The following is a 25,694-nucleotide window of genomic DNA, read 5'->3' as shown; positions in this document are numbered from 1 at the left end:
TAACGCCGGGATCACGCCCTGAGCCGAAGGCAGACGCTTAACGACTGCGCCACCCAGGCGCCCCTACTCATGCTACTATTGATCCCAGTGTTTGGCTATCCTGAAAAATGCTGCTATGATGTGTTTTGGAATACAAACACACACACACACACACACACACACACACACACACACACACACATTTCTAGTGGGTATATATCTCAGGGTAGAATTGTTGGTTGCTTCCAAACAATTGTACAATTTTTTTTCTTACTGGCATTATATGAGAGTCCCTTATTCCACACTTGGCACTGTCAGTATTTAAAATTTTTACCAATCTGGTGGATATAAAGTGGTATCTCAGTATGTTTTTCCATATCTATTTATTAAATGAGGTAAAAGCAAGCACTCTGTAAGCTTGTCATAACAACCGTATGAGTGCAGGTATCACTCCCATTTTGCAGATGAGGAATGGAGGCCACAGTTTCTTCTTTTCCCCTTCCTCTCTCGAGTCCACTCACCTTTCCTGGAGGCCCCTTCCCCGCTTCTCCCCAGTGGGATTGGGATGCCTGGTTATCATCAAGTTTGGGAGGCCCCTCAGGCCAGGATGTTCTCCTGGGGAAGGAAAAGAGGAAGGCTGGGGTGAAGTGGACAAGGGTGGGGAGGACAGAAAGGATGAGGCATAAAGATGGGTGTGAGGAGATTCTGGCTCTTGGCGTGGGATGAGGGGGCCAGAAGAGAGGTCTGGGCATATAGAGAAGGCATGACTGGGGATATTTGTGAACTCCCAGTGCTGGGGTGGAAAGTGGAGGTTTGTAGCCAGGGAACAAGAACCCATGTTTATAGGGATGTTGGGGACTTCTCTGGATCCCAGAGCCTCTTTCTGGGGTTTTGCTAAGTCAGAGGAGTGTGTGAGATCTCTCTTTTGAGAGGTCACTCTGGGTTCAGCAGTCCCTTGGTAGAGTCTCTTTGGAGTTTTCTAAGAGGTAGGTAACACTCTGTTCCCCAGGGTTGGGGGAGTAAGAGACAGGGCCTAGAGACCCTCCAGAGAATGTGGGAGAAGGACACAGGGTCTACTCTGATTCTGGGCTTCTGACCTGTCAGGCCAAGAGGCACCCTGGCAAGCAGATACCCTGCTCTTTGACTCAACAGCTGTCGGGAGAGGCAGGGCAAATAATTTCCCCTTTCTAACATCTGTCATTCTCCTCCCAGAGTCCCCTCTGTGTCTGTACTTTTGCAAGCGTCATCTGCATAGATTCTCCCAGGTTGGACCTCCTTCTCCCACTCCCACCTTCCTTGAGCCCTTAGTCCATGGCTCACTGGCAATGCTCTGGCAGCAGAAGCAGCATGGCGCAGGGCACTAAGTCTGTAGCACGTAGTAAATATATTTGGCTTAAGTCTTGGCTCTATTAATTACTAGCTGTGTGCCCTTGAGTGAACTTCATCACCTTTCCGGGCAGTGACAGAGCTCTCAAAGGACCCAACATCATTCACTTGGCTTGTTTCCTACACAGGTTTTGGCTAATGAGAAAATGATTCCACGGGTGCCAGTTGGCTTGGAAATAGTGCAAACTCTGCAGTGTTGGGAGCCATGCTGGCATAGGGCCTAAGACCGTGCAAAAAGACTCCAGAGGTTCTAGATTCCTAGACTGCCCAAGCTGGAAGGGGCTTCACAATTCGATGAGTTCCCCTCCCCTATTTTACAGATGAAAAACTGAAGCTGAGAAAGGGGAAGTGGCCAAAAGCTGACAAGTAGCGGAGCTGGTCGGACTAGAGATATAAAACTGAATCCCGGCCAGTTCAACCGCAGATGGGCTCTCCTCTCCCCTCTGCATCCTCTGTCTGGGTGTTTATTTCTGGAGCCACATGTCCTGAGGGAAGGACCCAGGCTCTAGCCTCTGAACCAGACTTCCCTCTGCACCGTGGTTTCTCTGTGGAGATCCTAGCTCTCTTGATCTTTTCTCTCCAAGTACGGGGCCCTGGTGCCATTGAGGCAGCTGTACTGTTGTGCCATTGCTCAGCCCACACCTGGAGTGACTGTGGAGAATGCCCTCCCTGGGGTCTGGACATCAGCAGACATGGAGGGGAGTTGAGCCCCCTACTCAGTGTGGGCACAGTGGGAAGTCCAGGGCAGCCAAGGAGGGGCTGGGAAGCCAAAGTTATGGGGAGGCCCGAGGCCTATTTCCATGCCACTGCCTCCTCCACTCTGTCCCCCTACAGCCACCTTGCACTCTGTACCATAGTCTTTTGCCCTTGGCATGTGTTTAGAATACTTCTGACAGCTATTTTGGAACACTGTAAAACATAAAAGTTTATCATATAAACTCTGGAGCCATACTGCCTGGGTTCGGACCCCTGTTCTCCTTACTTGTTGCGAGACTTAAGTGAGTAAGTTACATACCTTTCTGTGCCTTAGTTTTCCTATCTTAAAGGGGATAATGATAGCCCCTACTTCATGAGATCGCAGTGAAGGGCACGGGTGAAGCACTTAGAACCACGTCCAGCACATGGCCCGCGCTCAGCACGTGTTGACTGCTTTATTATATACCCTTGTCTACTCTGTAGGGCAAGCCCATGAGACTGGCGGTTCTCTGAGGGCAGGACTGTCAATTCTCTAAGAAGCCCAACCTGAACCCTAGTAGAGGTTTGAAACTGAACCAACAAGGGAGCGAATTAGACTCTAAGCAACAAGCCAACAAGGTTGTGGGCTGGGAGAAGTGGGCAGGGAGTGGGGATTTTTCTTCTTTCTCTGTCAGGAGCACCTTCCTGGCACCCTGGGTGCCCAGGAAGCTTAGGGACAGACAAGGATGTGAGAGGGAGGCAGAGGTTCTTTTTCTTTTTTCTTTTCTTTTTAAATTTATTTTATTTTTCAATAATCCAGTGTGGGGCTGGAACTCACAACCCCGAGATCAAGAATCACATGCTCTTCCAGATGAGCCAGGCTGGTGCCCCACAGAGGTTCCTTTTCTGGTAGAGTCCTGGGTTGGAAAAGATGACAGGGAAGGAGGGCCACGTTTCTGCCTCTGGGGGCTCCAGGAGGTGCTCTCAGTCCTCAAGGAGGCAACAGTCAGGTGGAGAAAACCAATGAGCAGCATGTGTACCCTATTTCTTGGGTTCCAGAACCCTTTCTTATCCATCATCTCATTTTCTCTTGCAATCATCCTGTGGGCTAAGCCCAACTATCTCTCTCTTGCTCTTTCTTTTTTTTATTTTTTTGTTTTTATTATGTTTTTAGGGTTAATTTTTTTTAGTTGTATCTTTGTTTCAAGAGCATGTAAAAACCACTGGAGAACTGAATTCAGAATTCTGGTGGTTTTTTTTTTTTTTTTTCTTTTTAAAATAGAGGATGAAATGACCCTTCAAGACATTAGGTGGGTATCCAAGGTCACACAGGTCTTAAGCGGCTGTGCTGTAACTTGAAGTCAGGTCCTCTGACTCCAAATCCTGCACCCTTTAGGTAGTCTCTCCTGAACACCAGCAAGCCTGGGGGGGGGGGGGACACTAAACCCAGTCCTCTGAGAGCCTCCAGTCTGCTGGGGGGAACACAAGTCCTGCCACCGGGGGAGAATTACAGTTTCCAGCAGGGTGGGATAGGAAGGAGCAAACACTATGTGCCCATTGTAGGCTGGGCAATTTGCACAAGCCACTCTTTCTCTCTCTCCCCTCCTCGCCCTTCTTTCTTTCTTATCACCAAGCCCCATTTTCCAGGTAAGGGCAGTGAAGCTCAGAGTAACTTGTTTCAGTTTCCCCAGTGAGTCTAGTGGCAAAGCTGGGATTGGAATCCAGGTCAGCCTGATGCTAATATCTGTGCTTTTTCCTCTACATTGGAAGATGGTTGGCTCACAAGTCACCTTCTCCATGAAGTCTTTCCATGCCTTGGATGTAGAACTGACCGCTTGTGCATCTGGGTCCCTGTGGTACCCCATATGGATGTCTCCCAGGGCACCTGCACAATTCTTAGGCTCCTTTTATTTATATGCCTGTCTCCCCTCTACTAGGCAGTGAGCTCCTTGAGGACAGAGTGATCTTGGCCATCTCTGTGTCCTCAGTATGTGGCACAAAGCCTGCAAATAATCAGCGTCCAGTAAATATGTGTTGCATGAATGATGGGGAGGTGCTTGGGGATGGCCTACTTATGTCTATTTTCCTCCTTCCTTGGAACTAGCCCAGACAGTGATATTGGGGGGGGGGCACCAGCAGATGGATGGGGGATGCTGGGGTAGCAGTCTGGGCACCTGTCTCACCTGGAGGCCTTTCTGGATTTCCCACACTCACCTGCACTCATGCTTCACCTCCAGGTACTTCTTTGCTTTCAGCCCAGCCTCTCCTGCACTCCTTCCTCCATGTTCCAGCACCTTTAGCTCTCCCAGGTTTGCTGTCTATGGGGCAAGTCTGGCATTGGTATCAGAACCATCCTTTCTGGTCCCATTTTACTCTCACAAGAGCTTTAAGAGTCAGGATAGGTGGAAATGACCTACCTCTATTTTATCGTTAGGGACATTCAATCTCCAAGGAGTGGTATCCATCTTTATACAGTAAGGTGGTGGCAGAACTGGGTTCAAGATGATGGAGGGGGATATGGCTGGGGGAAGTATCCTGAATGAGGGACAGGCTGGGCTTCCCCCAGGCACGTGAGGAAGAGAATCCCAGCATCTGAGCCCCACCAGAACTCTCCAGACCTTCTGCAGTCTTGATGATTGCCAGTAGGTGCCGTCAGTTTGCAACTTTTTGGTTCTGTCCCTACAAGTTCAGCTTCCAGCCCCTCTCTTCCTCCTATCACCTGGACAGTCTACACTTGGAGAAAGTAGGAGAGGGCCTAATTGCTGTGAGACTGCTGCCCTGGGAGAGGAAGCAGGAAGCAGGAAGCAGGAAAACGGTCTCTGATCTGCACTCTGGCTTGGCTGCCTTGCTGCTTTCTAGGCTAAGCCAAGCCAAGCCAAGCCAAAATAAATAAAATAAAATAAAATAAAATAATAAAAAAAAATCCACAGTGGGTCACTGATTGCGCCCTGACAGGCACTCTTACCCTGAAACCAGCTCCAGGACAGCAGAAGCCTTTGTGGGGGAGGATGGGTGAGTACCTGGGGCACCAGAGAGAGAACCGAGGAGACGGGTCTCCACTCAAATGTTAATCTAGGGTCCCTCCGGATCCCAGGACTGAGGCAAGGGTGGGGGAAACAGGCACCAACAGGATCTCACAGAGGGCCTAGCTAGCCCCAAGCACTAGCCCAAATAGCAACGCTGGCGGAATTAGGAAAAGGCACCCCTACCTCGAAATGCTTGGCTGCCATCTGCTGGAAAACTGTCATAACAGCTACAGAAACCTACAATGACCACAAGAGAAATGGTGCCCCCTGGAGTTGTGCGATGCACAATTTGCACACTGCGAGTGGCAATCTCCCTAGCCAATCCTCCTCTGGGGAGGGAGTCGGGCAGTAGAAGCAAACATCCAGGCAGGAAGAAGAGGCTGGGCACCTCCTTCTCCAGGAGTTCGGTGGATTCAGTTCTCAGGAAGGCAGAGTGGACCAGGACCCAGATGAGCCCTGCGAGATAGGGCGCGCGCGCGCAGGGAGGGGGAGAGGGTACTTGGAAGAGCGAGTGGGAAGAGAGCCTACTAACTTCGTAGGGCCATGAGGCCCTTCTGGGTCCCTCGTTGGGTGCTTACTTCCCTTTCCCCACTTCACCCGACTTGGTCTCCAGTGGTTGGGACTGGAAGCACTAGGGTGGGGTGGAAAGGACTCTGGCCCGGGAGACTGAATCCGCGGAGCCCGGAGTCCGGGCTAGGAGGTCGCGTTCTTCGGGGGTGGGGGGTGGGGCTGCAGCCGCCTTGGCGGGGTAGGGGAGGAATCCTCCAAGGTTGGGGGAGGGGGCCGAAGAGCAGACCCTTGGCGTCTCCTTTTCTTTCTCTCCCTTCCCAGGCTCCGGTTCAGAGGCGCTCTCGGCGCCTGCCACGGCTTCCAAACTGCTCCGCTTCCTTCTGCCGCAGAAAAGGACTTTCAGATGTTGTAGCGGCGGCGGCGGCGGCGGCAGCGGCGGCGGCGACTCAGGACAGCGCCCCCTCCCCCTAACGGCCGCCTCTCCCCCCGGCGCCCCCGCTCCCCCACCTCTGGGAAGGCGCTGGGGGTGTGGCCAGGGGCCGGTATAAAGTCCGGGGGAGCCGGTCCCGGGCAGCCGCTCAGCCCCCTGCCCCCCGCCGCCCGCCGCCTGGGCCGGGCCGAGGATGCGGCGCAGCGCCTCGGCGGCCAGGCTCGCTCCCCTCCAGCCCGCTTGCTAACTTCCCTGGCTCCGTCCCTGTCCGCCCGCGGGGCCGCCCCGTCTCCCCGCGCCCTCCGGGTCGGGTCCTCCAGGCGCTCCGGGCGCTCTGTCGCCGTGTGTCCCTGCTGCCAGTCTGCGCGCGCGTTCTCCCCTCCCGCGCCCCGCGCCCGCGCCCCGTCTTAGCTCGGTCATGCTGCCCCTCTGCCTCGTGGCCGCGCTGCTGCTGGCCGCCGGGCCCGGGCCGAGCCTGGGCGACGAAGCCATCCACTGCCCGCCCTGCTCCGAGGAGAAGCTGGCGCGCTGCCGCCCCCCCGTGGGCTGCGAGGAGCTGGTGCGGGAGCCGGGCTGCGGCTGTTGCGCCACTTGCGCCCTGGGCAAGGGGATGCCCTGTGGGGTGTATACCCCTCGCTGCGGGTCCGGCCTGCGCTGCTACCCGCCCCGGGGGGTGGAGAAGCCCCTACACACGCTGATGCACGGGCAAGGCGTGTGCATGGAGCTGGCGGAGATCGAGGCCATCCAGGAAAGCCTGCAGCCCTCTGGTAAGGTGCCCCTGTCCTTGCATGCCCTACCCGGTGTTCTCCCCTCGTACAAGCCCCTTCCCCATTCAGGCTGGCCTGGAAAGCCCTTGAAAATCTCCTGCGAGTTAAGGAGGAGGCAGGTACCTGGCAGGGCTGGACTGGCATGGGACAGGCTCACCCAAGGAAACTGCTGTTGAGTCCCTAGCAGCCTGTTGCCACCAGCAAGGAGGACTGTCCCAGCCCACCATCTCAAACCTCCCAAGGGTGCCTATTTGGGAAGAGAGGTCTCAATGGTAGTCCTGGTTGCTGGTGCAAGAGTGGAACATAAGCTGACCTGGTCCAGCCAGCAGCCTGCAAGTGAGCGGCCTAGGGCCAGATAGCTAGAGGATGGGGATGGTGGTCGTGGTGGCTTTCCCTTCCTGATCCTGGAACTTCCCTCATCCTGGCCACGTGTGAATCCCCAGGGGTCTAAGAAGCCAGGGCTTGGCCTTTTGACATTGTGGTGGGGTGGAGTGGGACATGCAAATTAAAGGGGCTTTGGGGGTGAGGGGCCTCAGAGTTGCCCCTCACCCCCAAAGCCCCTGGGCAGCTCACCTTGCTGTTTGAGAGGTATTGGGAAGACAGAGGTCTCTCTGCCAGGCTTGAGCACCCCATCCTGCTCTGGTATACAGGCACCCGCTCCTCTCTCCCGGCAGGTGTCATCTGAGGTGGCAGAAGAGAAGTAAGTCTTGGCTCCCAGCCCAGAGCTGTAGAAACCTAACGGGTGTGGGATAGGGAGTAGAGAAAGGAGAGAGAGAGGGAAAGAGAGGGAGAGGGAGAGAGAGGGAGAGGGGGAGGTGGGAGAGAAAGAGGGGGAGAGAGGAAGAGGGAGAGGGAGAGGTTTAGAAGGCCCTTTGCCCTAAACTCATTCTTACACTTTCTCTTTTTCCATTTCTCAGTGAGCCTCTCAGTTTCTTCTTATAATCGTTCTCAGTCTTTCGTTCTTTCTTACTCTTTTGTTATTTCCTGCTGAGTCTCTCAATCTCTAGTTTCACCACCAACATTCCTGTGTTCTCTCTTCCTCAATGTCTTCTCCCCGTTATCAGTTTCTCTTTCTCTATCTTGTTTCCTTTCTGTTTTTGCTGTCCTGCTTCTCTCTCGTTCTCCTCAGCCCCTTTCTGTTGCTCTTTCTCTCCATGTCTCTGTTTCTCTTTCTCTTTGTTCCTGTCTTTCTCTGTTACTTTTGGAATCTCTCTCTCTGTCTGCTTTTCTGTATCTCTGCCTCTGTTTCTTGTTCCCTCTCTGACCCTGTTTTGCTCTCCCCGTGCCTCTGTCTGTGTCTGTCTCTTTTCCTGGTGCTTGAAGCTTCCATTGTTGCAGTCCGGATGCTGGGACTCTGGCCCCAAGCTTCCTGCCCTGGGTCCCAGACCGTTCCACTTCCTCAATCCTCTGCCGCTTGTTAGCGGAGGAAAGCAGGATGCAGGGAAAACAGGAAGGAGGTGGACCCCAGGGGTCTGGGCCTCAGGCCTCTCTGCCCTTCCTGTCCCTAGGCAGTGAGAGATGGGTCAGCAGAAAACATTCTAGGACAAATGCCAGCCTGGCACCCGGCACATCTGGGAAACGGGGGAGGCGGGGTTCCTGAGGGAGTAAGGCACTGATCCTGGGGCATGGAGGTCGGTGCCAGTGGGAGAGGAGGGGTATTGGTACCAGACCAGCTTGGGAGTGAGGGCTGAGCCCTTGGGGACCTCTTTCCCTTCATATCTCCATCCACCACTGGCCAGTGGGTATGTATCTGGCACCAGATTAGAATGGGTGCTAGCCTTCTCCTCTCTCACTGACTTGAACTCGGGGCAGAAGAGCCCTCAGAGGGTCTTGAGCACCCCTCCCTCCCTGACTGGGTAGGAGCACCCCATCCTGTAGTGGAGGAAAATCTAATCCCCTAGGGGCTTTGGGGGAAATGGTATGAAGTTTGTGATTGTCCTGTGGACATCATGCAAATTGGCCTTTATGTCCCCTTAGGATTAGGGGGTCCAGGTCTCTAACATCCACCCCATCCCTCCTTGCCTGTCCTCTACCCATGCAGGGTATGCAAAGATCTGGAGAGGGAAAGGGCTAGCCTGGAGAACCCTGGGAAACTAGGTACCTACTAGGCAAGCTGTGTCTGTGCCTTCTCACCTCCTAGTCACCACAGAAGCATCCCCTGCGCCATGTGAAAGGTGCCCCCTAGAGTTGTGCGACAGCCCTGCAGGGTCGCTGGTGAGACAAGATGGCCAGAGCTCAGGCCTTATCCCCACTATTCTCTCTAGCCTTTCACTGTCAATAGGCCACTGTCCCTCCTAGGTCCCAAGGCTTGGACCCTCTTGCCTTGTGGATAGTTTGGCAGAGGGTATCAGGCTCCTCTTTCTGCCTTTTCGTCTTGGAGCTAAGCTTCAGCAGGTGACTGGGGGAGGACAACTACTTGGCATGCCCCTTCCCTTGGCCTGCTATGTCTAGCTGCCTACTATTTGCCCCAGGAACGGATTTCCTCCTTCCATCTTAAGCGTCTGTCCCCTAACCTCCCCATAGCCCTCCTGTCCCAGCTTTCTGAGCCAGAAAAGGTTGTGGATTAACACTGCTCAGGCCCCCAGAGGTGGGGGTGGGGTGGGATGTGTGCGTCAGAAGTCCACAATGCTGCATCAGTGGACTGACCCTTGACTCATGGAATCTGGGGGAGTGGACAGCGGGAAGATCAGTGTTTGGACTGGGGCGCTCCTAAACTGTGCTCTTGGGTCTCTCTGGGACAGGGTTAGGGAACAGACAGACTGGGTTAATTTTTAGTCAACGCAGCAAATATTGTCCCCCTTACTTCAGTACTGGGAATCCAGTCATGTCATGGGAACAGGGCCTTCCCAGAAATTCTGTGCCTTGGGGGAGGTAGGGGGAGGAGGATGGCTGCTTAACATTTTTTCTTTAGTATTGGCAAAGCCAGAATTATTGGTGCCTCGGGTATCAGGAGTCTTTCCATTTAAAGACATAGGAGCTGCAGGGATAAGTCTGTCCTCCTTCCCCTCCACCCAGCCTACTACATTTCCTCATCTGTAAAATGGAGATGACAACGGGACCTGCCTCACAGGCTTGGGGTGTCTGGCATGGAGTAAGAGCCCCATCGGTTAGAGCCATGATGAGGATGGTGACTGAGAAGAAGCTGAGAAGATTTCGGTTGAAGCTTAAATCCTCCTCTGATGCTGGGACTTTGAGGGACAGTAGGGCAACTGAGCAAAGTAGGGGGACATTCGGAGGAATTGAGAGGGGTAGGGAGGAACTTGGTGCTTTTTGCTGCTGTGAACATGGGAAGGACAGGCCAGCTTTCCTCCAGTCTGAGGTGGGCAGCGTGGCACAGCGGTGAGGAGGATGCCCCGTGAGCCAGACCTCGAAGAAAGGGCTGGGTGATCTTGGTTTCTCTAGACAGAGTCCAGAGGAAGAAAGAAAGGGCCTTTCTTGCAGGGAAGGGGAGTGAGCTGTAACTCCTGTGTCTGTCTGGCTGGGCCCACCCACCTCACAGCCTCACCCTGGGTGTCTTGAAGGGGACCGGGGCTAGAGTTGAGGAGGGACTCATGGGGTTGAAATCAGGCTGCCAGAAAGAGGAAATCCTCCAGCTTTGACCATGAACTTTTCAGCCAATGGTGCGAAAGCCGTGAAGTCTTGTCTCTCTCTGGGCGCCTTACCCTCGGTGGCTAGAGCAAAGACCAAGGTTTGTGCTGTGGTTCCGCGTCGTTGGCCTAGCTCCAAGCAGGGCCTGGAGGAGATGACCCGGCCTTCCTTGGAGGTCCCATCCCCTAAATAAGCCTTTCGGAGATCAGAAAGTCAGATCTTTCAGGGGGCTAGGTCCGACTCTGGGGGGACCCACAGGGATTAGGGTCTTTCCAGAGGGCCTCACCTGGGTGAGCAGTACCAGGTGGATGGAATTCCTGAGTAAGCAGGGAAGTAGCGAGTATTTAGCTAGCTTTGGAGAGGGGAAGGTTAACATTTTTCAGAGGCCCAAGGCTATGACCCTCACCCTCCCAAACCCAGGGTCTAGGGGTGGAGCCTGGGGTGGATCCTCAGTCTGCCTGTTAAGCAAGGCTGGGCAAGGAAAAGTTACAGATTAAATGGAAAGTCAACAAGCCCTGGTGCAGGCGGAGTGCCCTGCCCCGGGTCTGTGTCTCTGCCCAGGGCAGGGTCACACTGTCCGAGTGCACATGGACGTGCATGTGTGGACCAGTGCGTGCCTGGACACGTGATTGTTTGTATATGTTTGTAGTTCTTGAGTCCTGGCCTGTTCTGTGTCTGTGTACATAGATATAGATATACTCCGTGTACCTGTGTCCCCATGAGAGTAGGTGAGCAGCTACTCTCCCTATCTGGTGCATTCTTCTCTAAGCTTAGGCATGAGGTAGGGACAGGCCGGGACCAGATCTGGAGAATGGCAGAGCAGCTGGAAGTTGGCATGCTTGGCGTTAATGAAGGATTGCTCTCCTCTGTGGGGTGCCCCTCTGCTGGGGTGAAGCAGTCTGGCCGAGGACAAGAAGGGTCCCAGTATGGCACTGATGAGTATCTGGGCTCAAGTATGTGTGTTTTGGAGGCTTGTAGGATTCTTCAGTTCTTCAAAAAATAAAAAAGGAAGCTTGCCTAGCAACAACACAAAAGTGGGGAAACCAAGGAGGGGGAGGCCAGGCACACTGACTGCTTAGCTTTCCCTAGGTAATCCTCTTAGTGTGACATGGGGCCTTACCCCCACAAGAGCATAAGCTATGCTTCCAGCCTTGCCCTATGGCCTTTGCGCTCCAGGTCAGTGAGCAGATCCAGTTGTCCTCTCTCTCTCTCTCTCTCTCTCTTTTTTTTTAAAGATTTTATTTATTTACGAGAGAGAGTGAGAGAGAGAGAGAGAGAGAGCGAGCAAGCACAATCAGGTAGAGGGGCAGAAGGAGAGAGAGAGAGAGAAAACCCAAGCAGACTATGTGCTGAGCGCAGAGCCCTACCCCTACTTGGGGCTTGATCTCAAAACCCCAAGATCACGACCTGAGCCAAAACCAAGAGCCAGATGCTCAATTGCTTAACCAACTGAGCCACCCAGACACCCCAAACAGTTGTCCTCCTTAATCATGCCTCCTAAGTTAAGGGATCAATAGTTCATATATATCCATTAATAAGCCCCCAAGTGTTAGTCATCTGTGAACTTCAATTCACAGAAACTCAATGTTGGGAAGCCTAGTTGCAGTTACATTTCTACTCCAGATCTCTCTAGGTTCCTGAGACCTTTACCATCCCGATGCCCTACACGTCCAGGATGGGAGGCTCTCTACCTCCATTTGTTATAAAACTCTTGCTTACTTCTCAAACCTGAGAACATTCTGCCTGCTTACCAAGAGGAACAAGCATCACCGTGCAAAGTAGTGATTCCCTTTATGGCCGTGAAAAGAAAGCAAACTCAAAGGAAAGACCAAAATCTTTCCCAGGTTCTAGGGGTGCCCTTCGAATTAGCATCATGGGCTGTGGCAAATGAGTCCTTTTGATCCTTTCCAGCCTTTTCCGGGTAAAATGGTGGCACTTTTGTTCATGTCTCAGCTCAGCCTCTGTTCTTTCAAGATTTGGCTCTAATTCTTTTAGGTCTTCCATTTCCTCTTCCTCTCCATTATCCACTTCCAGCCTACACCCCTGAAACACTGTGACCCCTTCCAGAAGTCTTATGCTTTTGTACAAGGTGGATGCAGGGGCAAGGATCACTGGCCAATCTGGGCCTTTTGGCCAGAAAGGTTCCTTGGGAGGGTCTTCAGGGAAGAGCCTGGATCCCAGATCTTTTCTCTGGTTCTGACCTAGGGTTTGGGGTCCATCTTCTTACGGCCCCCTTGCCAATCCCGATCTTCTGAAATTTACCCACATCTTTTGCTGCCTACATCACTGGGAGGTCTTGCTATAGTGGATTCTCCTTGGTCGGCTTAAGAACTTGATGTTTTCTCTGAGACTGGAGTTCCCTCCAGACTATGCTTTTGGATGTTAAATACGCAGAAAGATAGATTATTTCTATCTGCTCTATTTATTTATTTGTTTATATTTATTTATTTATTTATTTAAAGATTTTATTTATTTGACAGAGAAAGAGACACAGTGAGAGAGGGGACACAAGCAGAGGGAGAGGGAGAAGCAGGCTTCCCGCTGAGCGGGGAGCCTGATGCAGGGGCTCGATCCCAGGACCCTGGGATCATGACCTGAGGCGAAGGCAGATGCTTAACGACTGAGCCACCCAGGCTCCCCTATCTGCTCCATTTATTCCTTACCTTTGATTCTTCTTTCTTTCTTTCTTTTTTTTTTTTTTTAAAGATTTTTATTTATTTATTTATTTGACAGAGAGAGACAGTCAGTGAGAAAGGGAACACAAGCAGGGGGAGTGGGAGAGGAAGAAGCAGGCTCCCAGCGGAGGAGCCTGATGTGGGGCTCGATCCCAGAACACTGGGATCACGCCCTGAGCCGAAGGCAGACGCTTAACGACTGTGCCACCCAGGCGCCCCTGATTCTTCTTTCTAAACCAGCCCTCCACCCATGACAAAACCTTCCCATCCTTGGTGACTCAATTTTATAAATAACCTTTGGTATGGAATCTTGACAAAGACTTTCTGAAAGTCTAGATTCCTCCTTGCCTGATTTCCCTGTATCTACTTGCTTCCCCCCACACTGCCAGAACTAGGAGAATAAAAAGAGAACTAACCCCCCAACTGACTTTGGCTAGACGGAAAAATACCATTTGACCCGGAGGCAGCTCCGGGACTGCTGCCACGCATGGAGGAAGCTGCTAACTCCTCAGGAAAAAAATCCTGACGCAAACCAGATGTGACCTTTTGTCTGGCTGCCAACATCTGGAATGCTGGCAGGGGCTTTGCATTCAGGCCGGCAGCGAGCTGCCAAGCCCAAGCATTTTAGAGGTGACTCCGATCTGCAGAGAGGTCCTGCAACCTCTTTCTCCAGCTCAGCCCTGTATTCTGGTTTTGGCTGCCTGGAGGTTGGAGTAGTGGTTACAATTCTGGGACTTCTGGATCGGGTCATTCTTGATAGAGTCTTCAGGAGATCCCAGGGAGAGGGTGCAGGTCCAGCCTCACCACCCCCATCTCCGCATCCCCAGTGCCCTGGCTCTGGGCAATAGACTTTGGATGGAGTCTAAAGTCCAAGGATGGGAGATGTTGGGGTCGGGGAACTGAAAGGAGGTGTGAGGGTGTTTTTGGTCCTGCAGCCACACAGTGTCACACACACGCACACACACACACACCCACATTTTCACATGTAGGCATACACACCCACTCCCGCTTCTTCTCTCCTGTTCAGCCAATGGGGAGAGCCTTTTGGGCCAGATTTCTTATCCCTCATGGACATTCTGATTTTGGCCATGGGGAAGAGGGGTAGCAGAGCCAACAGATCTGAGGATCCCCTGGTTGGCTCAGCCAGATGCTGAAAAGAGCAGGAAAGGAGACAGGAAGAGAGAGCAGACGGAATGGGGGATAGTAGGAGGAGCTGAATGGAGGAGGGTGTGAGATCTGGTGGGGAGGCCCCTGCCTGCCTTAGACCTCCCTGCAGGGCCCAGGGGACCCTCCTGCTGTCTGCGCAGCTGCAGCTGGTGACTCATCTGAGGGCTGGACTGGGTGGGGTGAGGGACAAGTCAAGGACTTTAAGAGGAATATTCTCCTGCGGGAATCCCAGGAGAGTGGGCAGGAGACAAGGGTGTTGCTTTCATCCCCCCCCCCCCAAGGTTCCCCATGCTTTCCCAGAGCCAGGCTGGAGAATCTCCAAGAAGAAAGCAAGGTGGGAGGCTGGGTTGGTGTGCTGCCCTGTCCTTTCCTGGTGCTGACCTTTCCCCATCTCGGCCTGACTGCAGACAAGGATGAGGGTGAGCACCCCAACAACAGCTTCAGTCCCTGCAGCGCCCACGACCGCAGGTGCCTGCAGAAGCACTTCGCCAAAATTCGAGACCGCAGCAGCAGCGGGGGCAAGATGAAGGTCATCGGGGTGCCCCGGGAGGAAGCTCGGCCCGTGGTGAGGACCTCTGACCTACAAATACTCATGTGCGCAGGCACACACACCACTGGCACCACCACTAGATCTGGACGATGTTCATTCGGCAAACGGTCGCTGGATGCCTGTTGTGTGCAAGAGGCACCTAGTATGCGTCATCAGGACCGAGAGAATCCTCATTCCTTTCCTTGAACCTCCTTTCCTCTCCATCAGTTATGTGTATATTGATGCAGTCGAAGCAGTTGTGAAGTACTGAAGTACTTCTGTGCTGGTTTGTAAATAGTGGTCACCCAAGCCTCCTGGTGTTTCTTAGCTCTTCTCTTGGATTCTCCATGCAGACTTTTTCAGTAACTAAGGGGTTAACACTAGCCACAGTAGGGGGCCTGGAGACCGTGCCCCAGGGTCTGGCTAATGTCCTTTCTGATGGATCTGTGCCTGGGTCCTACCAAGTTGTTAATTGTATGACATATGTAGGACATGTGTATGACATTGTATGACATCAGCTGTCCCTCCTGCTTAGAAATCCGTCCCTTCCCAGCCACCTCCATAGGTTTCCACAACCCCTTCCCCACAAAGTCCCTTCCATTCACACCCTTCCTTTTTAGAACCTCGTTTGGCTCAGGATCCTCTCTTCAGTGTCCTTCTGCTCTGTCCACCAGGGTCCCCTGAACCCAGTGGGCCCTGCCCAGCCTCTGGGCCTTGAGCCTCCTTTCTGGGCCTTCAGTCCTGATCTCACCCCCCCCCCCCCCCCCGCCCCGGCCTTGGTCTTCCTATTTCTCTTCCTTCTGCTAAGCAGTTTCACTCTCCCTTCCTCCAGCCGCAGGGCTCCTGCCAGAGCGAGCTGCACCGGGCCCTGGAGCGGCTGGCCGCCTCACAGAGCCGCACCCACGAGGACCTCTACATTATCCCCATTCCCAACTGCGACCGCAATGGCAACTTCCACCCGAAGCAGGTGGGTCTTCATCCCTGCTGGCTCCGTCCTGGCCTCAGCTCGTGGGGCGTTCTTGGTCTCTCTACAAGATGGTTCGGGAAGGAGATCTCGGGAAGGGGGAGACCTCCCCACCCAAACCTAACCCCTTGGACCCTCCCCCAGCCTTAAAGCCTCAGCTTATTTTGCCCACCACACTCATTTTGGAGATGAGGAAACTGAGGCCCAAAGTCCCGGAGTGAGTTAATGGCAGACCAGCTGTCCTGCCTCTCCATCCAGGGCTGTTTCCATCACCTCTGGATTCACCATTTAGCACCCCTGCCAACCTCTACCTCCCAGCACTCTCTCATTCCCCATCTGCACTCCGTTCTATGAGTAGTTCTCTTTCGCCATAGACTGTCTTAGGTTTCATTTGGGGATGGAGGGGCTCAGTCATGAAGGGTTAAGGAGGAAACTCAGCCTGCCCCTTCCCCTAAGCTGAGTAACCAAACCACCTGGGGTACAGTCAGGATGGAGGTGAAGCCAGATCTAACAGCTGGGAATGGGAGCTTTGGATGGAAGCAGAGAATGGAGGGGGGCAGGAGAGAAAACATGAATGCGGGGACCTCCATACTCCCTCATGCCCTTGGAACATGGGTCCCTCTGATGAGCCCTCAAGAGGCAAGGATGTTCAGCAAGGTGGGCCTGCCTCAGCCCCATCTCTGACCCAGGAGAGGGGCGCTTACTCGGAAGGGTGACGTATCTGGGCAGAGCCTTGTGCTGGGTGTGGCCTGGGGAGTCCTGGCCTGGGTCTTTCTCCAGCTCTTTGTGGGCATAGACACATGCATTCTCCCACTCCATGTTCTACAGGGAGATCCACAAAGTGGGCTGCTACTCAGCCAATAGAGGCCTAGGTCGGAGGAGAAGGGCTGCTGCCGGGTCTGCAAATCCCAGGATGGCATGAGGAGGTTATGGGGTGGTGTGCAATGAGTGCAGGACCGGAAAGGGCCCCTCAAACTGGTGCCAAACCTACTCACAAGCTTTATCCCAACACCAATTTTATCCTTGTCCCATTTTTTAGAAGATTTTATTTATTTATTTGAGAGAGAGAGAGAGAGTGCGAGCAAGCACAGGGGGAGGGGCAGAGAGACAGGGAGAGAGAGAGAATCTCAAGCAGGCTCCCTGCTTGGGGCTCCATCTCAAAACCCTGAGATCATGACCTGAGCCAAAACCAAGCGTTGGATGCTCAGCTGACTGAGCCACCCAGGTGTCCCATCCTTGTCTAATTTTTAAAAACTTTTTTCCCTCATTAAAAAAAAGTTAATATTTATATTAATATAAATATATTTACATTAATATTAATATTTTCTAGAGCAGTTTTACGTTTACAGAAAAACTGAGCAGAAAGTACAGGGTTCCCATCTACTCCCTCACCCCCAGTTTCCCGTTAACGTCTTGCTTTAGTGAGGTACATACGCTACCACAAATTGAGGGACTGATATTGGTCCATGGTTTACATTAGGGTTCACTCTTTGTGCTGTACAGTTCTGTGTGTTTTCTTCCCCCAATTTTTATCCCACTGAAACTTCTGACACTTGAGCCCTTTATCCCTAGACCAATGCTGACCTCTGAGACAACCTTCGCTTCTTGGCCGAAGATCTCTCTACTCCATGAGCTCAGAGGGTCCGTGCTCATGAAAGAGCCTCTGCGCTCAGAGGCCATCTTGGATCAACTGTCTGACTTGGGCTGGGCTGGGATTGGGGCAGGCTGCCTGGGAACTGACCTCTCATACCCTTGTCTTGGCAGTGTCACCCGGCCTTAGATGGGCAGCGCGGCAAGTGCTGGTGTGTGGACCGGAAGACGGGAGTGAAGCTTCCGGGGGGCCTGGAGCCAAAAGGGGAGCTGGACTGCCACCAGTTGGCTGACAGCTTCCGCGAGTGAGGCCTGACAGGAGGCAGGGGGCTCCGTGCCCCCTGCCACCCCTATCCCCTAGAGGCTACAGAGCTGACCTGGAACCTGGGTCTGAGTCCTGGCTCTGCCTCTGGCCCAGAAGTTTCCCTTTCTCTCTGTGTGTGTGTGTGTGTGTGTGTGTGTGTGTGTGTGTGTGTGCATGGGTGTGCCCTTGGGGTGAGCCAAAGCCTAGGGGTGTCTTTGGGCTTAGATAGTCCGAGAGGTCTGAGAGTGGCAATGGGGAGCCCTGGTATGTCTCCAAATTGATCCTGGATTCATTCATTCCTTCCTTCCTTCCTTCATTCATCCAGCCATCTAAAAACATTTATTGACAACAAACTACATGCCAGCTCTAGTTTTTTAGTCCTGGGTGCTCTTATTCTGACTTTGTCTGATTTGGGCATGTGGGGTCACTTCCTATTAGCTGAGCACAAGCTTGTGGGGGAAGAGAAATCCCATTTCCAGAATCAGAGAAGGAAAGTAGACATGTACGTTGACTTTTGTACCTTGTACCATTGTCCTTCCCCTCACTTTAGTCAGAGGACAGAGGCTGTAGGGAAAGTGTGGGGTGGTAGATGATTCAGTGGTCAGGAGTCCCAGACCCACTCTGAAAGCTCAAGCCTGCCAGGCTCCCCTCTTCTCTTCCCCAGTCCCCTCCAAGGGGAAGGACCTATAGAGACAAGCTCACCTTTTGGTCTGGTGTGCCACCTGCTGGGTTGCCTGGCTGCCCAGACCCTGCTGTGAGGGAGGGAAGAAGGTCGGAAGAAGTCAGGCAAGACAGAGGGCTGGGGAGGTGGGGCCCATCTCTGAATAGTCAGGGTGGGAGGAACGAATGCACAATGGGACTGCCTGTGCCTGATGGAACAGAGGACACACATGCTGGGGGGTGAAGGACTTGCCTGGCGTCCTGCTTCCTCCCGTGTTTGCAGTCACAGTCACAAAGTCGCCAGAATGACTCCATCCTTCCAGTGGCTCACTGCCTGTGGCTTTGCCTCCTTATATCTCCCTGCCCTCCAGGAATTTCTGGCTTGACTTGATGGAAGGAGACTTAGGGACCTACCAGTTGGCCATGATGTCTTGTCTTTTTTTTTTTTTTTTTTTTTAACAAAACAGAACAAAACAAAAGAAAAAAAATCTAGACAATTGTGTTTGGTTGATTTATTTATAATTAGAGACAAGGATGCACCAGGGGTGGGAAGGGGGGGGGTCATCGTGTGGTCCCCAGACCTGTCCTACATGGTAAGAAGACTGCAAAGAGTCAACCAATTCACCCTCCTCTTCCCTGTAGCCCCTCCCTAGGGAGTTTCCCTGTCCCCAAAGTCATGCTGTGGGTGTTCAGACTCCTGGGGGGCAAATAATGGCTTCCGAAGGAAGGCAAGCAAGGACAGACCTGCTGGGCCAGGGCTATTTCTGGGATCATGTGGTGTGTGAAGCTGGGGTATCTCCTAGGGCATCAGGCAGATTGGATTTGCCTCTGGATTTGATGTATTCATTTAGTGGGGAGGCACTTCCCTGAAGTTGGGGAAAGGGGGTAAACTCCAATACATTCCACAGCTCTGACTGCCTAGATTCCTTAATGGGGTAGTTGGGTCGTGATTCGATTCCGAGAGGTTGGGAGTAGGGGCATCTTTGATCTTGCTGTCCTGAGCTCAGCAGGCTGTGGGCTTTTGGTGCCAGACCCAGAATTGGTGCGCATGTGGTATGACTGGATTTCTGGTCCTCTCCCACTGCCCTCTCCCCCATCTCTGTGCTGTGTGTGTGTGTCTGTGTGTGTGTATATGCTGGTTGCCTGGGTCAGGGCCCCCTCTCAGGAGGTCACGGGCAGCCTGAAGGCCCAGTGCACCATGTCTGCTGCACTCTGGGGTGTTCCCTCCTGTTGGGTTGTCTTCTGGATTCCTAGCCCCTCCCCAGCACCAGGGGCGCTCCCAGGCCTTTTAATTCACTGGCTTCTGATGAGCTGGCCTCTTAAATCTGGGCCTGCAACCCGCATCTCTCCAGCTCTGCCTCAGTGACAGCATCCCACAGCCATCTGGTCTCCCTGAGGCACCACAAGCCCCTGCCAGCAGTAGGAGATTAAAGAATAAAGTGGCCTTGGCCCCCTGACCCCCCTTCATGGAGCCCCCTACCGCTTGGGCTGAAGCCAAGGCATGTTGGGGTAGGAGGTAGGCGCAGGCTGACGAGTTGTAGGTCCTTAAACCAAATAAATGTAGAGAGAGTATCTCTTTCCCTAAAGCATCTCTTTAAATTCCCCTTTTTTCTCCAGCCCCCCTTCTCAATGCTCTACCCTGGTACTGTTGGCCGTGGGTACTAGGAGGTCCTTTTCCTCTCGTGGGCCTCCAAAAAAAGCTGGATCTGCTTGGGAAGAAGCTGCGTATGTGGCCTGGGCTGTGCCTTTGTTATATCTGCATATTTGTGGTACATGTGTGTGTGTGTGTGTGTGTGTGTGTGTGTGTGGGTTTGAGTGTGTGTGGACACCTGTGTGGATATAGCAAAGTGATGCTTTTGAATATACGAAGCGAATATATAAGGTGAGATGTGAACGCATGTGTACCAGGCGTGGGTGTGTGTAGAGGAGACGCTAATTCGAGGGGCGTGTTTATGCGGGCTGTGCGAATCTGTGAATGTATGTGATGTGAGGCGGGAGGGATAGAGAAACTCAGAGTATGTATGTACTTCCCTCCCGGCTATGAATGAGTGGCCTTCACTGCAGGATTTGTGGGAGCCTAAGCACCAAAGAACAGAGGATATGCACTTTGGGAGAGGGGGTGAAACATCCCACAGAAACACTGCCCCCCACCCATCCCCGGCGCTTGCCTCCTCGATCTGGGAGCCAGGGCCCAGGTGTCCAAAAAGAAGGAAATAAAAGCAGCCCCGTGTCAATGTGGACACCCTCTACCACTGCCAGGCTGGAGGAAGTACACTGTCCCGGGCAGTGGGGAGACCGAGGCTCCAGAGAGGAATTGCTAGTCCCCCTAGCCCCACCCCCTTCCTGCCCAGCCGAGGCGTCCAAATCCTTGGACCGTCACTCCAGTAGCCACAGGGCATCCGCATGTCTGGCAGAGGTGGAAGGGAGGAGGCAGCAAGGACTAAACTCCGGTGTCCTGTTGGGACCTACCCAGATAAACTTAAAACTGAAGTCCTTGAGCGCTCTGCTCTGCCTCCCCAAGAAACGTTATTCGCCTCCATTGTGGCTTGGAGTAGGCGGGTGGGAGGCGCCCCACCAGGATCCCCTAGACCATTGGTGCCCATCTACTTCAGGCATTTGGTTTCCATTTCCCAGCTCATTAGTGGAGATGAAGCCCTGCTGTCGTTGAGGGCTGGGGGCTGGGTTTTCCACCGGCAAGCCAGCAGGGTGGGAGTAGGGAGAGAAAAGGGGAGACGTGGATTGACTCCAGTATTGGATTCGGGCGGGGGCATCTCTGAAGAGTTGGCCAAGCTTCCTGCGGCCCCTCCTCCTAGGAAGGCCCCTAGGTTCCAGCTCCGGCAATGGCTTCAGTTCCTTCCAGGACAAGGCTGCTTGTCCCAACCGCTCTGCCCTCTGGGCCAGATTCAGCTATACCAAGCTGCTCCAGGAATGTTATGAGGCATGCAGGACTTGGGGTGTCTGCTTGGCCCCCCTTCCTGGGGGGGGATATGACTGTGTGGTAAATGACCCTGCAACATTCCCAGCTGGAGAAACTCCCCCTGCATTCCAGACCCCTATGGCAATGTCACCTCTGACCTAGAAAGAGAAAGTCAAGATGATGTGGGAGGCACGCTGGCAGCTGCGACAGAAGACAGAAGACAGAAGACAGATGAGGGTCGTTGGGTCCTGGGGCTGTCTTAGGGAAGAGGGGAGGAAAGGGGTGGTTTGTGAGTCAGGGGAGAGGGTCAATGGAGAGGAAGTGTATTCACGGGGGAGGAGAGACTTAATGAGAACAATAAGTGGGGGAGAGACAATGGGACAGACCTTTGGGCATACCCACGGTGGGGAGGGGGCAGGGGGGAGTCGACACCACTTCAGCCAGCCAAGGGTCTAATTAGATCTTCACTGTCAGAGTGATCTGTCCCTTCTATGTCTGAGGCCCCAGGGGCTGAAGAGAGTTAGGGTCAGGGAGTAGAAGTGGGGGTGCCGAGGATAATTAGAAACAGGCTCTACTGAGTGAGCAGGCGCCACCAGGACCATTTCTCCCCTGAACCCCTCCTCTCTTCCCCAGGTCCCCAGCCCCCTTCTCCACGACCTGGACAATTCCAGCCAGACTAGGGGAGGGGTTGCTAGAGCCTGGGAGTAGAAACCCGGTGGGATTGGCTTCCCGGGCCCTTACACAGTCTCTAAAGTGCAAACAACATATTTTCGCCATGTGATGGTATTTAATTACACATAAAAACAGAGCCATTAAACTGAAATTAAACCCTTGTTGGAATCACTTAATTCAGGGCATGACAAATTGCTTTCAGTGGAGGCGGCAGTGAAGTCCCCCCAGGGAGAGATGGAGATTAGCGGCTTCCATGGCTGGCTGGGTCCCCTCGTTCTCTTTAGAGCTGGCTCCCTTGCCAGCTCTAAATTCTGAAATTGGGATCGACCTTCTTCCTAAAGACCACCCAAGCCAAGGGTAACCTCTAGGTTTGTTTAGGATGATAGAAATGGAGTGTTGGAGAATCACAGAATCACTGTCCAAACCAGTTTTAGACAATACTGACCCATTTTATTGGTGGGGAGGTTGAGACCCAAGTGCCAAAGTCATCCAGAGCCAGGATTAGGACCCTGGCACCAAGCCATGACCAGGAAGGCTGTTTTTTTTCAGGCTCATATCCTTTCAACCTGCGCCTGGAGACAGAAGTTGGGACTGGGCAGGTGAGGGTTGGGGAACCTCCCTCGTTGGGGAGGGTAGATTTCTCCAGAACTAGGCTCCCACCTGATCCAAGTCTAGAGATAGCAAGGAAGGAAAAATGGTGGCCCTGGTCGCTTACCACCTGGGTGAGGTTGGGCAGGTGGGACTTCTACTCCTATAAGCCACAGTTTTCCCATCTGTTGAAGGTGGGATCATAATTCCTGGTAAGACTGGTGGGCGGAATGCATGAACAGGGCTCGGGCCGAGTTCAGTAAGTGGTTCTATTAGACTTCCTTCTCAGGACCCCTGCTTCCGCATTTGTGATAAGATCCATTTGGGACCTGGTGGTTTCCAGGAACTTTGCTTGCTCCGACTCTGTTTGCAGCCCTTTCTCCTCCTTCCAGGCCCCTCTTTCCTTCCGTTTCCCACTCTCCTCTGTAGTCTGCTTTTCTAACATGGACAGAGGTCTGGGGTCTGTACTGCTGCCCCTAAGATTTGCCTGCCTCACCTAGTCTTCCAGTGGCTGTGTGAGACCCACCTGGGAGGTAAAAGGAGATCTAATAGGACAGGGGCTGCACTCTGGGGAGGGGCTGGAGTGGGGGAGGTTGTGTGCACAGCCTCCCTCCCCCATGTGCCCTCTATGATCTGGGAACTTGCTCTGATTGGAACCAAATGGGTCTGTTGTGGCTGGAGGCATCTCAGAAGTTCTTTCACTTAATGCAACCACCGCTCCCCCCCCAAGGAGGGGAGGTGGGTGTAGTTTAGGGAAGTCAGGGCCTGGGGGGTTCTCTGTGCTGGGGCTAGGACAGAGAGTCCTTTCCTTCTTTCCTACTCTACCCACTAGTGGCCTGGGAACTTTTCTATTCTCTCAGGAAGGGTGGAAGCGGGACGCTGGCCAGCTGAGGACAAATCTGTCACTGAGGCTTGGGTGGGCAGCCCCCAGCCATCTGACAGCCTCTTCTGGGAGCAGCAACCCCTCCCCCACCTCTGCAGTGAAGCTCAGCTGCAGGTTGCCAAGTAAGGCTGACTAGGTCTGTACACTGTCTCCTGCAGTGGCCTCAAGGTCATTGCCCTTCCCCTTGGCCTCCTAGGCCTTGGTAGACAGAGAGGTTCCTGTGTTGGGGGTTGGGATGGAAGGGCTGGGGCCCCGGGTTCCCGTCATCGCAGGCCTGGCAGCGACCGGGCTGCAGATGCCCCCCCCCCCCCCGGCAGCCTGGCGGCCAGCACAAATGCTTTACAGCTGTACCTCTAGTGGCTTGCCCCAGAGAGACTGGAGACAGAGGCAGGAAGCTGGGGGACACAGAGGGGCACACATGGATTGCTGGGGTAGGTGTGGGACAGGCCAGGACAGATGCCCAGCAAACCCAGGTTGCTGGGCAAGTGAGAATGGCAATGAACCCGGGGGCCTTGAGACAGAGGGAAAAGCTTCCTTACCTGCAGGGGCTGGAATGGGGGTTTCCTGGGAAAGGATTGTGGGGTGGGGGGCTAGCTGCCTGGAAGGGCCAGGTCTCAGGGTCCCTGCCTCCCTCCTGGGTCCTGGTCTGTGAGCAGAGCCAGAGCTTCTAAGTTGGAACAGCAGGGAGGGAAGCCCAGTCTTGTCCCCACCCAGGGGAAATTGGACCAGACTACTTGGGAAATAAATTCAATTTTCCAGCATCAGGGAAGGTTAGTCGGACAATAGAGGTTTTTTTCCCCCAAAAACCATAAGTAAAAAAAAGTCCAATTGCCTTTGGCTGAGCTGTTTCCCAACTTCATTTCTCAGGCTCGGTTCAAGGCTTCCCATTCAAAGTGACATGTGACTGCTCAGTGACCCTGGCCTGATCGCTGGCTGTGTGAGGGGTCAGGCTGGGCCAGCCCGGAACTGTGACCACCCCCACTTCCAAAAGCCCTGGGCAGTCCTTGCCCCATGCAATGAGGGAGGGGTTGTGGTAAAAACAAAAACCCTCCCCAAAAGAGATTTCGAATTTAGGGGTGGGTGAGTCCTAAATCCCAGGCAGTAGGCCCAGAAGAGTTTATGTAAGAAATGTAAACTGGGTCCTTAAAAGTTTTGAAAAGTTTTTTTTTTTGGGAGAGGGGTGGGGAAGTTTGCCTTTAAAATGCAAAGGGGTGGCTCAGTTGGTTGGGTGTCTGCCTTTGGCTCAGGTCATGATCCCAGAGTCCTTGGATCGAGCCCCCCGTTGGGCTCCCTGCTCAGTGGGGAGCTTGCTTCTCCCTCTGCCTGCCACTCTCCCTGCTTTTGTTTTCTCTCAAGTAAAATAAGTAAAATCTTAAAAAAAAAATGCAAAGGGATTTTGTAAATCCCTGCATGGGGATGTTCTTGGGGCTCTAATGAGAGGAGCCGCCCCATAGGCTGGGGAAGGGCTAGACTCCGTTTGTGTTCTCTGCAGATGGTGGCCTTGTAGGGGACTCGGGGCCCTGGCAGAAGAAGGGAGGGTCAGCACAATCCAAAGTAGAGGGCAGGAGTGGGGGGAAAGCAGAGGCTGCCCACAGGCAGATCCCATAGTTCTAGGGTAGGAGGTAGTGGTGGGGAAGACCACACAGGAAGCTTTGGGGAGAGCCAAGCAGCATCTCACTGGAGAGGGGTACATGTGGGGGGAGAGAGGATGGCTCTAGCCTGGTGGCAGAGAAAGGTCACTATCAAGAAGACCAGGGCTGGGAGCAGCCTTGACGTTCTTCTCCAGCTCACCCATTACATAGATGGGAAATGGAGGCCCACTGGGGTCTGTGACTTGCTTGTCTGAAGGCATAAAAGAGCTGGTGGAGGAAGTGGATTAGAACTCAGGGCAATATTCTATGTGCACCATCCCCCAGTGAGTGCAGGGGGAATGTTTGGGCACCTACCCTTTCCATAGGAAAGGACTCTTCAGGCACCAGAAAGGGGAAGCTAAGTAAGGGCTCTAGTTGGAGAGGAAGGACGGAGGTCCTGAGGGAAGATTCTGGGATTCTGGGTGGGGGATTATAGGGGGAGATGTGCCATTTTCCAGGCAGAAAGAGGGAGGGGTGACTTTGTCAACATCCCGAGCAGACTGGTGCTGGGGACCTACCCCCTGATTTGAGAGGAGGGGTTTGGCAGAGACAAGAAGGAGGGGCAGACAGCCTTATCCTGGTGTATGTGGAGGCAAGGGATTGGACTTGATGACCTTGGGTTCAATAAGCTCCAAATGTCATTGTTATTGTCATCGTCACCATGGGTTTGGGTCCAGATTGCTTGGGTTCAAATCTCACTGCTCTACTTATTAAGGTTGGACCCTGAGAGACTGACTTAGTCTCCCACTTCAC

At 53.4% G+C, this 25,694-nt stretch overlaps 1 protein-coding gene and 1 long non-coding RNA gene across 9 annotated transcripts; one reads left to right on the top strand and one right to left on the bottom strand.

Annotated features, from left to right (window-relative positions):
- Positions 1-300: 300 nt before the first annotated feature.
- LOC123781842 (uncharacterized) lies at positions 301-9,308 on the bottom strand. Of its 8 annotated transcripts, XR_006776830.2 has the most exons (7): positions 7,667-9,308; positions 7,347-7,454; positions 5,250-5,956; positions 5,006-5,060; positions 4,458-4,818; positions 4,255-4,358; positions 615-2,957 (listed from the first exon to the last, which is right to left on the bottom strand). It is a non-coding gene; the product is annotated as an uncharacterized LOC123781842 (long non-coding RNA). The 8 variants fall into 8 exon arrangements; XR_006776828.2 differs by having other exon boundaries at positions 614-2,957; positions 4,458-5,303; positions 5,599-5,956; XR_006776829.2 differs by having other exon boundaries at positions 4,458-4,561; positions 4,659-5,956.
- IGFBP4 (insulin like growth factor binding protein 4) lies at positions 5,956-18,704 on the top strand. The gene is made up of 4 exons (XM_045781583.2): positions 5,956-6,773; positions 14,611-14,768; positions 15,565-15,699; positions 17,461-18,704. The coding sequence occupies exons 1-4, from the start codon at positions 6,425-6,427 to the stop codon at positions 17,593-17,595; spliced, it is 777 nt and encodes a 258-aa protein (XP_045637539.1). The 5' UTR covers positions 5,956-6,424; the 3' UTR covers positions 17,596-18,704.
- Positions 18,705-25,694: the final 6,990 nt, after the last annotated feature.

The sequence above is a fragment of the Ursus americanus genome, chromosome 23 (assembly GCF_024610735.1).
Source record: "Ursus americanus isolate L20-20 chromosome 23, mUrsAme1.1.p, whole genome shotgun sequence".
Taxonomy (NCBI): domain Eukaryota; kingdom Metazoa; phylum Chordata; class Mammalia; order Carnivora; family Ursidae; genus Ursus; species Ursus americanus.
The sequence above is the reverse complement of the archived record's forward strand: the minus strand, read 5'-3'. Positions and strand labels throughout refer to the sequence as shown.

Bases quoted from the DNA above. Each gene is read 5' to 3' on its own strand.
- IGFBP4 (XM_045781583.2), top strand. From the start codon at position 6,425: ATGCTGCCCCTCTGCCTCGTGGCCGCGCTGCTGCTGGCCGCCGGGCCC. The intron at 6,774-14,610 runs GTAAGGTGCCCC...GCCTGACTGCAG, and splicing joins GGAAAGCCTGCAGCCCTCTG to ACAAGGATGAGGGTGAGCAC. The intron at 14,769-15,564 runs GTGAGGACCTCT...CCCTTCCTCCAG, and splicing joins GGGAGGAAGCTCGGCCCGTG to CCGCAGGGCTCCTGCCAGAG.